The sequence below is a fragment of the Lates calcarifer genome, linkage group LG23 (genome assembly GCF_001640805.2).
Source record: "Lates calcarifer isolate ASB-BC8 linkage group LG23, TLL_Latcal_v3, whole genome shotgun sequence".
NCBI lineage: Eukaryota > Metazoa > Chordata > Actinopteri > Centropomidae > Lates > Lates calcarifer.
In genome coordinates, this window is record NC_066855.1 from 1,372,880 (window position 1) to 1,387,353 (window position 14,474).

Here is a 14,474-nt window from a genome sequence, read left to right on the forward strand (position 1 = left end):
ACTTTTTCCCTGAAGTTTCATTTATTGTCCACAAGATGGCACTGTTTTCTAACCGATATTGACACTGGCAGGGATCAACCCAGCAACTACACACATATAGGAGTGGAAATATCACATTGTGGTCTGTCAAAGATTTTGTTTTATTTGTTTTTATTTTAATTTATCATTTCAAAATTAGAATGACCTGTTAAAACCAACAGAATAACCAAACTCGTTAAATTAATTTTACTATTCACATTATTACAGGGACCCCCAGACTGCATCTTAGCAACAAGGCAGTTTGTAGCCCTTACATCTCTGATGTAAATTAATTTATTTGCAGAGCAATTGCATTACTGCTCTGAGCTCTCATTCAACATAAATCCAAACCATACACAAAATAAAACCGTACAATATTAGCGTTTTGTAGTAAACAATGATGAAAAGAAGCTGTGAGAAAGAATGCTTAATGTTTAAAAATACTTTTTATTTTTTATGCTTTCAAACTAGTGCAAATACATGCAAACTGAAAACAGACAACCCTGTAAGTAGGCCCTCACAGTAACACAAGAAAGCCTGAAAGCTTCAAACATCACATCCAGAGAAATGGCCAATGACAGGTTGACCCTGTCTCATTGATTTGACCTGCTCTTGTTTTGGTTGTCCTCCAGTGGTCCCTTTACTTCACTCAAGGTACAGTAGGGCGGTTTTGCAGTCGGGATGCTAACCTCGGCCTAGGCACAGAAATGTGCGAAAAGGCAAGTGATCCACACCAGTTCCCCTACATCCATTTATCCACATTCATTATTCAAGAATACAAAACCACTCAGTCAAATCTGAGCTCATATAAAGATTCTCTCGCTCACCCCTCTGCCACTCGCCACATAAAAGATTCATCCCCCCTTTTTCGGGAACAATGCTTGGAGGACGATACTCAATATGTATGCATTGATTGCCCTTAAATTCTTAACCAGTGAGACTGAAGAACAAACAGGTAGAAGAAGAAAGTTATGGAAATTTGAGAACGTGAAAATGCATGGTCTGTTCTGGGTTCGTGCCACTACAGCCTACCAACTACAGGATTAAACTGCAAACCAGAGACACTAAAAGCTACACTGTGTATTTCACCAATCAACTTTATACAGCCGTAACCTATAGCAACCACAGTCTTAAGACCAACTTGCACATAGATGCTTTATTTAACCACCTAGGGTAGGAATAAGTGTCCTACCAAACAAGAAAGCTGTGAGAGGACTCCCTTTTTACATACCACAAACTGTTAGTGCAATCGCCTCCTTTACTCAACATCTATGATATATAAAATGACGCTCAAACACTTGGACAAGAAAAATGATTGGTAGAGGTGAACGTATTGACACTGGGTTTTTATTACCAAGTCTCTGAGATGCAGCTCTGCTGGTCAGAAGCAGATAATTGGCTGTGTTCTCTGGAGTTTTTTCAAACTGAGTCCTTGCATCTGTTTCAGTCAGATGGAAGATTTGCACAGGCTTCTACCCAAAGCAGTGTAATTCTAACAAACACACAATCAGAGGGTCACTGCCATCCAAAGTCCTGCCCTGCCATCTGATAGAAGCGCTGGTTATGTGGCTTGTAGAAATCCCTCAGCCTCTGCATCACCTCTGGGTCGATGGAGGCATGCGTCCTCCCTTTTGTCTTCCCCAGACAGTGAGGTTTACTGCTGCCCTCTGGCTTCTTTAGGCAGGGGAAGCCCTTCGTCTTGTTGAAGTAGAAGTGCTTGTCTGTAACGATCCTCTGGAGGCCAAGAAAGTCCTGGACTTTGCCCAGTTCACCGGCTGGGTCGGAGATGAGTCTCTCCCCGCTGACCAGATGGATCTGGGACCTGGGGAACCAGGTCAGCCAACGCTCCAGGTGCTGGGCGTACAGGCCGATCCACAGTGGGCTCCACAGAGAATCAATCTGACCTAAAGACAAAAAAGACATTTATATTGTCATGATCGTCTCAGATTCTAATACAATGTTCACATTTAAGCTATTATCCTTTGGCCAATGGCCTAGTCCAGAGCTTCTCAAAGCCTGATACTGATGACCCTCCACCCAGAAAACTGAGACAGGGCAAGCATCTGTAACAAATGGATAGAGTCAGAGTTCCAGGAATATAAGAACCATGTAAGTGAGACATTTTGAACCTTATTACTGTTAATACAAAACATTGGTAATGCAGCATTAAAAAGTTCATATTCATGGATTCTGTAACTCCTGTTATTATTCTTTGGCTTTCTTTGATTTGAGGGACAATCATGCTTAAGTCTTGGAACTGCAGTTCCCACAATTTGGAGGCTTCAAACACAAAGTATGCTGTAATACAACCATAGCGTTAGTGAGTTATCTGTGGGCTAGAACCATTTATTTATTTTATACAGCCTACATCTCATTAAACTTTGGAAGAACAGTTCGAGGGCAGAGTCAGTGTATTGTATGAGAGGCCAGGACTGCAGGTTTGTCTTTTTATGTGTTGTATTGACGACTGGATCAAACACCTTGAGGTCAAACATCAGAATAATTCTGTACCTGTGGTGCGGTTTTTGAAGGCGAGGCTCTCAAATGGAGGGATGTCGGGGGTCTTGGAGATGATCTGCGTGTAGTCAGATATGGCTCGAGTCACGGGGTCTCGGACGACCACAATCAGCTTTACATCCTGCGACATGGCGTGGACTCGTTCTGGCGTTTCCACGGTGACAAAGTAACGAGGCGTCTTCTCCATAACAATCTGGCCATCCAGGGCTTTAGGCATCATACTTCTGGAAGTGTAGGAAAAATATGGTCGGTATAATAAACAAATCACTGACAACATACCAACAGAACATTTTATCAGATTGTATTTAGTGTCTTGCAGTATATAAAAGGTACAGACAATTTGAATCTGTTTGACAGTGGATTTCTAAACTGACAAGATAACTCTTGGTATAACTTATCATTATGAAGTAAATGCTGATGGCATTCAGTGTTCCCCGGTAGCTATCACTAGCTTTCTCCAGGTAGCAGAAATGGTACAACCAGAGTAATTGTGAAAACTTTACAGAGCAGTGTTAGAGAAGGCAAAGAACCAGGATTTGGTCAGTCCAACTATGGAGGGAGCAGCAGAATTTGAGAGGCTAACAGTCAGTTCACTTTATTTCTGTTAGATCAATAAGTAGTAAAACCTGCCGACTTAGTAATTACAGTGGGTGTTTTACTCTGCCTTTATCATAGCACTGCAATCAGGGTTGGGATTTTTTCAGTTCTTCCTTTGGACAGTAGACAGGCTGATAGCAGCAGCCGTTTTGCTAACACTACTGCTAGCAGCCAGAAACAAACAAACGATTCGTTGTCCACTTGATAATATAAATAAATGTCTCCTGGCAGTGACGTTTATAAATCGAGCAATGGTGAAACTATAACTGTATTCTTACATTAATACCACTTGGACACACTAACAGGGAAAGCCGTCCACCTATAATGAAGGTGGCAACCAAGCTCTACAATCACAGTTGTTATTTAGATGTGACCTTTTAGAAGTGCAGAGAGGTAAATGTCTTTACCTTTTGACAGAGTGAGGCTAACTGTTTCCCTTTGCTTCCAGTTGTTATGCTAAGCTAAGCTAAGTGTTTCCATTCTTTTGTAAATATTCAGGCCAACAGACAGAGTAGTCAGAGTAGTCTGAAAAAGTGGATAAACTGTGTTACTCTATGAGGCTTCAGTGCATCTCACTCATACAACCCTGTAAGTCACTTTGACACACATCACACTCCCATCAGTGAGTGTCCATACAGTACATCTCCAGTGATCCCGACAAACATACGTGCTACACAAACACAGGAGTCTTTCCTTGAGTGTGTCTCGCTCTGTTCACCTCTACCTCCACACCAGAAGCCCAGCAGATGGGACTCATTTAGAGATAAATGATTCCAGAGGCCCCACAGGACCAGCTGGGGACTCAGGGACATCTGCCAACACACCTGCCACACACCTGACCGACTAACACACACACAGCCTCAGTAGCGTGGTCATACACAGCTCTGAATCAGCATCTCAGCTTGTTTAAATGCAGCTTAGAGGCCCATACCAGTGTGTTTACAGAGTTTATCTCTTTAGCTACGAATCACGTACTTTTATGTGTATTTTTGCTTACCAGTTTTGAATGCAAGCTGTACAGTTTCATATATTTGAATGGATTTTTCTCACCATCACAGTCCCCTATTGATTTTCCCCCATTGATTTCATCTCCATACAGAATGAAAATTACTTTATGTTTAAAATTTATTTATTTATTTATGCAGCTCTGACCAAACTTAATTCAAATTTGGTCAGAGTTACTGTGATGGATTACATAATTCACACAAGATTCAATAGTTTTTTAATAGAAACAGATAGCCACTGCTCAAACTCTGGCTCCACGTATTTTACTGAAAGGTATGAATAGAAATCAATGGTTATCTAAAATGGATGAAAGACGATTCAAATTGAAATTCTGAAATCTAATTTTTAAGAAGCATTGGTTTCTCAATTGTTACTGTAATGTTACATAATTATAAGTAATAAACACGCAAAATCAAAGACAAACACTAGTTTGGTCCTCAAGGGTTTTAACCGATTCAAATGTATAAATATCAGATTTTAATCCCCAAAATCTCAACGGACTCAAAGATTTTACCAGAATATCAGTCAACTTCAATCAATCAAATCATTTTAAAATTTATATTTCATTTCATTTTGTTTGTTTGTTGCTTGGCTGCTTTTTGGTATTGCTGTTAGTTTTCTCTTTGGTCTTTTTTTTGTGTGTTGTTCTGCCTTTCGTTTAATGTTTTGGGCAGTGAAATAAGAAGTGAAATAAACACACCACTGATATATTGAAGTTGTTAAAGTTGAGAAGCGAGACTGAACAACAATAAACTCCTAAGCTGTAAAACCAAAACAATGAGCTGAAAGACCCTAAAATGGTGATTATTCTGTCATTAAAGAGTTATTATTACAGTCAAGAAAGAGAAAACTCATGAGTGAGAACCAAGGTGCCCTTGTCTTTTGTTTTGTTTTTTTTATGTACTCTCCTATTTTGGGAACATATTACAAAACAGAGTCAATAAAAAATGTTCCCAAGGAGTTATAAATGAGATGTTAATAAAAGAAGGACAAACAGAAAGAGACCAGAAGGGACAGAGAGCTGGTACAGTGAGGACAGGATGCTCTGACTGTCTTCTGATATCGGCTCAGGTTTCAGATGCGCCTGCAATACGACCTCCTGTCAATACATCCACCCCCCCACCCCCACCCCTGAAAGCTGGCCCCACTTTTATGAATCTGACAAATACACACACCTACACACACACACACATACACACACACACACAGTGATTTCATTTGATCTGATTGGTGTGAGGCAGTGCTTACCACCACTTAGCCTGAAGACTTCCCTTTTAACTCCAATACCCGAACAGGAGGAGCCTCACAGTCTGTTACACACACATGCACGCACACACACACACACACACACACACACACTGCAAAACAAAAACATACACTCATTATTCACTCATTAGTCAAGCAATTGCTATCATGCTTCTGGTCTCCCAATGGGCCATCTCTAACACACACACACACACGTATAAAGAAAAAAAACACACACACAAACACAAAGGGTGGGTGTGGTGGATTTTTACCAGACCCTTTAAAGACTGTGTGTGTGTGTCTCAGTATTTGCTGGAGTGTTTTAAATGAAAGGGGTGGGTGACTGATGAAGGAATGATGGGAGTGGATACAAACGTGCCTCCATTAGCAATCTGTCTGTGAATAGCCTCAGAGCCAAGAGCCCCATACCATTACCTAAGCACAAAGAGCTAATTACTGCCCCTAAGAGCACCATCACAAGAAAAGGTCTTTTATAAATATGCTTCTGCTATGAGCTTTGCACAGATGCACTAATTGACAGACAAAATAGCTGTTAGTTTTTCTAATAACTAAATAAGCCCTTATCCTACTTTTGGCATAGAGTACTTTGTGATCCTGGGGATATGTCTGTAACTTTAGTTTTATCCTTGAATAAATGCAGACTGGAGATTAAGTTATGCAACGTTTTCTCCAAGTCAGAAATAATGTTTTTGGTTGAGTTGAACCTCAGTTGGCAGAACCAGAGGAAAGTTATTTTGCTTTATAAATTCTGAAAGAAATGTTGTTACGTTAGACAAAATACTGTGAAAGGGTTAGACTTAGATTTTTATTTTCTAACCTGCAGCTTGTACACCTTTAGTGTTGTGTGAAGCAGGTAAATATGGAATTAATCTGAAAAAAACTTGTAACAGTAGCTTTTCTGTGCTTCCCAATAATAGTGAAAACAGTTAATTATCGCCTTATATTTTCACATTAGTTAAGTGAAAATAGCTAGCTAAGGTTAGCTTTATTCGCCTGAGCTGGGCAGCACAGAAAAGGACTGACAACGAAACCCGAAGATGTGGACTTAAAGCAAGAAACACCGTCTAAAACCTATAGCTTATATTGGGGGTGCCTGCTAACCAGCTAACAATAGCTTGGTTTGCTGGCTAATGTTAGTACCTGTTGACGTCAAACTTAATTTTTCTTCATTCACTTAAAAATTGTAACTTATCAACTGCAACCATTTCCTACATCATACCTGAATGCTCTCATACTGACCCATATGACTGTACCAAAAACAAGTAATGAGTTATGACCTCTACTCTTAAGGTTTGGTCGTGTTAGGGATGGCATAGGTAATTGTTGGTTGTGTGTATGGGTGGGAAGCCAGTGAGGGATCCTCCCTAGTGACCCCTACTGGTTGGCCTGCAAAGTAGGGGAGTGGAAGTGGAGCAGCATGTGTTAGAGAGAAAATCCCTCCAAAAAAAGGTTGTTGAATTAATTGGCAGTTTAAAAACCCTGTTTTAGCAACATCCTTACACTGCTCATTTACTATTGAGTGTGAGATCAAACATCCAGCATGATGAACACAGGGATTATCCAGGAGCTTATAATAAGCCTCTGCTTGCCTTTGAGGGACCTCTCTTTTGTCGTCCATTTCCCAATATTTCAGCAGGCCTCCCTGGTGAATTTCCTCAGGCCAGCCAAGGCCACTGGCTATTGATCCTATGGGGGCTTAAGCTAACTACGCGTGGGCGGGTGCGGATGGTGTACAGCCTAGTAGGGATTGTGCATATTGGGATGAATGTGGTACGATAGGGGCGTACGAAGCGAGGAGGTGTTTGAGTAAATGTAAGGGGACAGACTGAGAATGGTAATGCAGCACTGGGGCCTCAGCTGGGACCAAGAGTGGCAGGTGGAGACTGGGGGAGCCAGGACCCTCTGGAGCCCCATCAGTAGCATGTTGTGTCATGTGATGTGTGTGTGTGTCTGTGTTAGCGTTCTTAACAAATGTGAAGCAATTGCAACGTCAAATGTACAGCAGGAAATATGTGGGGGATTCGAGGGGGTGTTGGATCAAAGATGTAAAATCTGGTTGTTTGATCCAAGGAGGAAACAACAGCCAGTCAAGAAGCACAGTATTGATTGTGTTCATTATACACACTTGACTGTTTATTCATGAGTCAAATATGAGATTTGAGTGTGTGTTTCTGTGTCCGCATGCATGAGTGTGTTATTGGGGGGACCGCTCATCCATTTCCTCAGTAAGGGGAACCTTTAAAGGGTCAGTCCATTGTGGCTGTGCCCTGTCCACTTCCAGGAGACATCCATCATAAAGGGTCCCCGGACTCCCCCCCTCCACCTCACTGCCTTTGCTTTCCAAACCCCAGGGGAGGGCCTTAATGAGGGCCAGATCTCCCCACCCGTCTGGGCCTTATGGTGATCGCCTCCCGTACAGTACAGGAACAGGACATACCACACCTGAACCCCACAGCAAAACAAAACTTAGCATGGCAACAAAATCAAATCAGTTCTTGTTGCATTAATTACTCCACACTTAAGCATGTTTGCAAACACATGCCAAAAATACAAAAAATTAAAAAAATATTTGATACCACTTACTTTCCCTCTCTGCAGATCAACAAATCTGATTCATCAGAAAATCCGCCTTTCGTGTTTGTTGCTAATAACCGCCCACTGAATCCTGCTGAACATCAAATGTTTTGGCAGCCATTCTTCTGCGATTTGCATGGCAATTATATTCCCATTGTACAAACACAAAAACACAAGTAGCACCATGTGCTGTGTCATGGCAGGACAAAGCCGCCAATGTATGGGTATGAATTTAAAAGCCTCCCTTAACGAGTTCAATATGAATTGCAAATGAATCGGTGCCATCAGAGCAGCTGACTCTGAAAAGACGGAGTAATTTCGTTCCTCCCCTTTTGTCATTGTATGTCCTGAGAGGCGTGGTGCCTCAAAATTAATTCAAACTAATTGAGGGCCTCAGAGACTGAATATACTGCGGAAAACTGAAGAAGTTACTTATTCAGTCGTCCAAACATATAAGTTCACGAACTTGCGGCTTTATGAGTATAGCAGCTTGGGAAAATCCTCTCCCTGCAAATAGATTAAAAGGCTCACTGAACGGAAAAGAATGAAATAAAAAGAATAGAAAGAGAATAATAGAAAGAGTTTAGCTATAAATAAAACACAGGCATCACAAATTCAAAACCAGACTAAATAAATAAACTGAGAAAACTGAACTCTTCGAGTTAGCCACAATGATTCCAGGCTAACAACTGCCCATTGGCTAATGCTAACGAAAGATTTTTGACAGGATAACAACAATAACAAAAATAGGAAAGATAAAATTAGACTGGACTAAGCCAAAGAACTGAATGGTGTCATTTTTCTAGCTTTTACAAAAAAAGGATAAATCTGCACTTAAGCAGCAATAGCATGTCTGGCTAACTAGCTTGTCAGTAGCTAACAACATTATTTTGTAGTTTTACAAAGTTATGTTAGAAAAATGTTTGTTCAGGACCAGACCATCCACTGTTTAGGAGCCAAGATGCTAGTATATTAGGGTTTATAATAATAGCATGTTTGTCTTGTTCTGCTTTCGATTGCATTTGAAGTTTAGCCTCAAATTTGTTTGTTTTGTAGCGTATTAGCCTCAGCCTTTTAGCATTATATCATGTAGTCCTTTGAAAACAAATTATATGGAAACAACTCACTTGGAGAAAACAACAAACACTTTTTTTTAAACATTAGCATAAGCTTACAGCTAGCTACAGCTGATGTCTGTGATAAGCTATGTTGAGGGCTTGTCCTCTAAGCTCTTAGCTTAGTTGACGTTTTTGAAAAACGTGACTTCTTGGAAATGATCGGGAGCAGCAAACACTGACAATGCAACCTCTCAGGTTAAAGCTGTGCTGGTAACTTGGAGTCAATATTATATCGATAAACCTCCGTTGTACCTCAAGAACAAAATCCAACCTGGCTGTCTGGAGGACAGAGCGGTGACAGAACGTGAAGAAGTCAGCATTTACACACAAATACGAACACCCGGCCCGGCTCTGATAACAGTCCCGCGGGGTTGAAGCAAAGGTCAGTGAAGATGTGTGAGGTTGCGGTAACACCGACTTCACCCTTAACCTCTAGCTCACCCGAACCTTATCTGTTCGCCTTCTGCTTTATCTCCCCTTTATTTTTCATCGTCCACCTGTTAAGCCGCCTTTGCACAAGAAACCGCCGCGAGTAAGATGTGACTTTCCAGATGAGTAATTTTAATGGATTCCTGCAGAGCTACAGAAAGAGAAAAGGCTGTGTGTAACATGACCCCTGTGTGCCTATGCAGGAGGGAATATGCCAATGTAGGATAAAGCTTCCTGCTAATTGTAACAGAAGCCGAGCTGACCAACGCTAACCGCTCTAATGCTGGAGTCAACCCAAGGTCAGAGCGAGGAGATAGAGCTATCGATCCTAGACAACACAGTAAGGAGGAAACTTCCAGTCCATCTCGGGGCTCATCGCAGCGCTCCTCCAGATCCAATCTCCGCTCCAAACGCCATTAGCGGATCTTTGTCAGGGGCTCTGATCTCAATTGCCCCGGTGAAGCTAAATGTTATTTTACTCTGAGAGAGACGAGGAGTGATCCAGAGGAAGATGCACTATATCTCATTCTCTTTGATTATCCATGATAGGGTTTGAGAGGAAAAAAGCAGCTGTACAGAAATGTAATGTCAGCTCAGTAAAGCACCACAGCTGACCCTCCATTTGCTGTGTGATATGAAAGCACACTATTGCCTCTAAGAATAATTCTGCTTTATGGAACAACCTGGGTCTTATTTTCTTACTTTTAGTCGTGATTTATATCAGTAATAATGACATTTTACTTAAAAAGCAAATTTCTTAAATAGGGAATGTGCACTGTCGCTAAAAAGAGGAATCTGAGCAATCACAGAGTTTTTAAACCTCGAACACAGGTTTGTTACTCAACCTGTTGCTGTTCTTTGTTCCATTAATTTTTGAAAAAGCAGTTGCCAACAGTTCATGAGTAATCAGTCTATCATCAATCTAAATGTAAAGACAATGATTCTGCAAAAAATAAAGAAGAGGTTTAGGTCAGGCTAACTTGACATTAAAGGCTCCCTGTCATGAATTTGGAGTAACAACTAAATGCAAATTAAGTAGATTAAAAACACATTTTTAGGACTCCTTTTCATTGACATACATTACTGTCTGACTCTGTCCTGACTCTGTTCAGAACGTCTGTCTGGATAATAGAGATTGCACAGATTGATGCAATAAAAAGGCAGCACTTTTCTATAATCGGTTCCTACTGAGCTGTAGGAATTGTAAAGTTTTAAACAGAAACTTTTTCAGCTTGAACAGAAAATAGTTTTCAAGTCTGCTTTAAACATCTTAACAGATTATTCTGCCTTCCATCGGAGGCCGAAGTCTGAACTAGGAGTGACGTCATGATGGAGGTGAGAAGTCGGAAAAACGTGGACGCTCATTGAGCCTTTACAGTTGCTCTTTCAGAGTGTAGACGACTGCAGAGACAGAGTCTCCCGTCACAGTTTAAAGACCAACTTTGACCTTTAATTTGGTGAGTGTTTGTGCACAGTTTTCCTGTACAAAGAGGGATAATTAAAAACATTCTGGGAACGCTCACTTTTAATTTTCTCTCCATATAAAGTGGTTTAGTAATTTCATCATCAGACTCTGTTGTTTTCCCAGATCTCAGGAAATAATTTTGTTGGAATGTACAACTTGTAATAAGCCAGATTTATTCTAAAATACAAGAAAATACTCTGAATCAATAAGCAGATACAGATACTTGTGTTTTTCTTTTGAGCAACCAAAACAAAGAGACATTTCCTTTGTCAGTGTGTGTGTGTACTCTGGGTGTGTGCTGTTTGTTATGAAGTGCTGTGAACACATCATTAACTCCCAGAGTAAAGTGACCTGGAGTCAGAGGTCAATTGACAGAGCTGACAGTGATGTCAAGTGGCTCGACGAGCAGCGAGCCCCATCTGTGCCGAGGGGAAGATGTGACAATCTGGTGTCACGTTCACATCACCAGGTGTAACACACAGACATGCTGCACACGCTGGCAGACAGCATGGACTACAGAGGCTTTCCCAGCACTTCCAGATTTTATGAATTTTCTGGCTCGGTTTACATCCCACAGCTTTGCCATGATGGCGTGTTTTTCTGTCTCTTTCTGTGCATCTGTGGTCTCATCAACATATAAACAGGAAGCAGAGATTCATCCTTTCACTTTATCTCCATCGTAGGTTAAACAGGCTCCCAGAGCTGAGCCAGTGAGCCCCAGTAATATACTGTAAGCTGGTTAACAGCACGCCACACAGTCCAGATTTGGATGCATTTTAAATCTGTCGTATTTGGAGCAGTTTGTGCGTCTATAGGTGCATCCACTCCGAGTTTAAAAAAGACAAACAAAGCCCAGAAATCTGGATCCCTGGGTCTGCTGAAAACCCTTCCTTTCCTTTATCTCCCCAAATTATCCCCAGCTAGTTATGGGCGACTCTCCCCTGGATCCCATTCATTCATTCATTCATTCATGTGTGAGTGTGTTCTTGGTATTTCCAAGTTTTCATGGAACAGGCTGAGAACAGAGCCACATGACAACAGTAACATCTGGCTCCGGCTCCAGAGATGATTACTCTGCTGCTCTGTGAGAACTCATCCTCAGGCCTCTCTCTCTCTCTCTCTCTACTGTATACACACACACACACACACACACACACACACACATGCACAGATTGGCATAGCCAGATGGCAGAGTCTCTTTGACTGTCACCTAAACCTCCGTGGAATAGCTGTGGATATGTTTGGGTATGCAAACAACACAAAAGGATTCATTTCTTCAAGTGGAAGCTGGAGGTTTCTAATTGGCTCTCTGACTTGGACAATCGCAAAGAAAGCAGGAATCAAGTTAAAGTTCATTATTTAAATGACAAGGACTGTCCATTTCTTTGTCCAGGCACTGAGTTACATCTTTGTAAAATTGGAAAAAAAAAACCTCATATGGAGTCAGAGAATGTGGCTTGCTCAGGTGTAAATTAAAGCTGGGATAAGACAGATTTTTCTATTATAAAGATGATTTTAAAAAAAGAAAAAAAAACGCAGTGCAGTTAATTTTGAACACTCAGTGGTAGATTCAGTGACTCTGCTGAGATGGATTCCCCTGCGTAATGTGTGCGTACCTGTACCAGTCCAGTCCCCGTGCGTAATGCCGGTCGAAGAAGTGTGGCTCAGACCCCAGGGCGCGGATGTCCGGGTGGAGCCGCAGAAACTCCAGCAGAGCCCTGGTGCCTCCCTTTTTAACCCCTATGATCAGAGCCTGGGGTAACCTCCGAGTGGCGGTCCACTCTTTTCCCGAGCTGTTCGCCTCCAGCCCGGGATGACCGCTGAATGCGCCCTCGCCTGCAGCGGACATACCGTCCTGAGCGGCGCCGGTTCCGTTCCTCTCGTACGGCCATCCTGACCCCGACACCAGGAACTCGCGCGTCGGTGTCTTGATCTCAGAGTTTTCTGTCAGCTCCGACTCGCAGCATCCGGTGAGGAGATAGACCAGGGAGAAGCAGAGGATGCTCAGAGAGGAGGCGACGGTGAGCCGGTGGAAGAGCCGCCGCAGGTCCGCGCTCGGATGGTGGTGGTGGTGATGGTGGTGAAAAGCTGCCATCCCTCAGAGATCCATGTGAGATGCGGTGCCATTCTACCACAAGTTCAGCTCACATCCCGTCATACTCTGTCTCCGTTAACACGCTGGTAACTCCTGGAGAGTCTGTCGGTGCGCTCTGCTGCTCTCCTCCTCCTTCAGGCTGTGCGCTCGGAGCGCATTGGGCACCCACCCCCTCCCCCCAAAAAACAGCCGACCAGTCAGCCTCAAAGAAATCAGTGGAACTAGTTTTTGCGTGACATCCAGGCAGTGCGCCCACTTACTCAGCCACCCCCGGCAGCGTGGGGAGAAGAATAAAGCTCTAATATCCGAGCCGGCCGGTGCGGGACCTGTCTCTCTCTCCACTCCACGGGATTACTGTGCGTCTCTCCAACACGGCTCAACTCACGGAGGTTCTCTCCCTCCCTCCCCCTCTCTCTCTTCTCCCCTTACATACCTGTGATTGGAGGGTCATGGCCCAACTCGCTTCCAATTCCAGTATTATTTATTGGGGGAAACTGGTGCGCAGACGATGTGCCAAACCTCATATGTGCGATTATCTCTCATCTGATTGACTGACTGACAGTCTGTATACCCATCAACAAAAACACCTGTATACCCATAACAATAACCAGAGGATCCAGTTAGTGTTGGCGTAGCAATACGTGAACAAGTTGGGGGCACGGTGAGATTTGGAACTGGCTTTATCACACTCAGCTGATGCTCTAAGACAGATCACATACTTGGCTTAGTGGTCTGACAGTATTAGAATATTTTGAGCAGCTGCCAATAGACGGCTGATCCTGACCCCAAAGGACAGTCTGAGTAAACATCATTCAGAAATATCTGAGAATCATTCCACACCGTGAGATGCAGTGATCAGTTTTTCAGGAAGAGATACTTAAAAATGGACGTAATTCTTAAACAAATGAGTTCACTGTTTTTGATCATCACGAGCTGATGCTTTATCACTTGCATTAGCAGAGGAGTGTGTTGTGTTGCAGTCCCCCGGTTAGGGAGCTCTGCAATGTTGGCTTTTATTATTGCAGAGTGCGGAGCTAAGATACGGATAATAGCTCATAGGAGACTCATTAGTTCCCCCTTCCAACCACACGTGCACGAGCATGCGCACGCACACACATTCATTCACACTCACAAATACGCACATACTTCATGTTCCATTTGGCTTACCCCTGTCATTATCCCATAGCAGATGTGACCCCAGCCATAAAACCACTGCATTGTCCTGCAGTGAGAGACTCAAAAGATCTGCCATCCATTTTCTACAACAAGATAAAACTTTGTTTCGCTTCTCCTTCCTCCACAGGCCAAAACAACCTGACACCAGATATGACTGGGCTTATAAATGCAAATATAACACGACTGGTGTATAATTACAGGCTTGTTTACACGC

The 14,474-nt window shown here is 42.6% G+C and overlaps 1 protein-coding gene across 1 annotated transcript; it reads right to left on the reverse strand.

The window, feature by feature from the left end:
* Nucleotides 1-131: 131 nt before the first annotated feature.
* Nucleotides 132-13,688, reverse strand: hs3st3l (heparan sulfate (glucosamine) 3-O-sulfotransferase 3-like). Its single transcript, XM_018688683.1, has 3 exons — nucleotides 12,606-13,688; nucleotides 2,530-2,759; nucleotides 132-1,922 (listed from the first exon to the last, which is right to left on the reverse strand). Exons 1-3 carry the CDS (start codon nucleotides 13,082-13,084, stop codon nucleotides 1,534-1,536), a joined length of 1,098 nt encoding a protein of 365 aa, XP_018544199.1. The 5' UTR covers nucleotides 13,085-13,688; the 3' UTR covers nucleotides 132-1,533.
* Nucleotides 13,689-14,474: the final 786 nt, after the last annotated feature.

Coding starts and splice junctions, on each gene's coding strand:
- hs3st3l (XM_018688683.1), bottom strand. CDS start 13,084: ATGGCAGCTTTTCACCACCATCACCACCACCACCATCCGAGCGCGGAC. Junction 2,760..12,605: donor CGGGGACTGGACTGGTACAG/GTACGCACACAT, acceptor CTACACTTCCAG/AAGTATGATGCCTAAAGCCC. Junction 1,923..2,529: donor CTTCAAAAACCGCACCACAG/GTACAGAATTAT, acceptor TTTTGTCTTTAG/GTCAGATTGATTCTCTGTGG.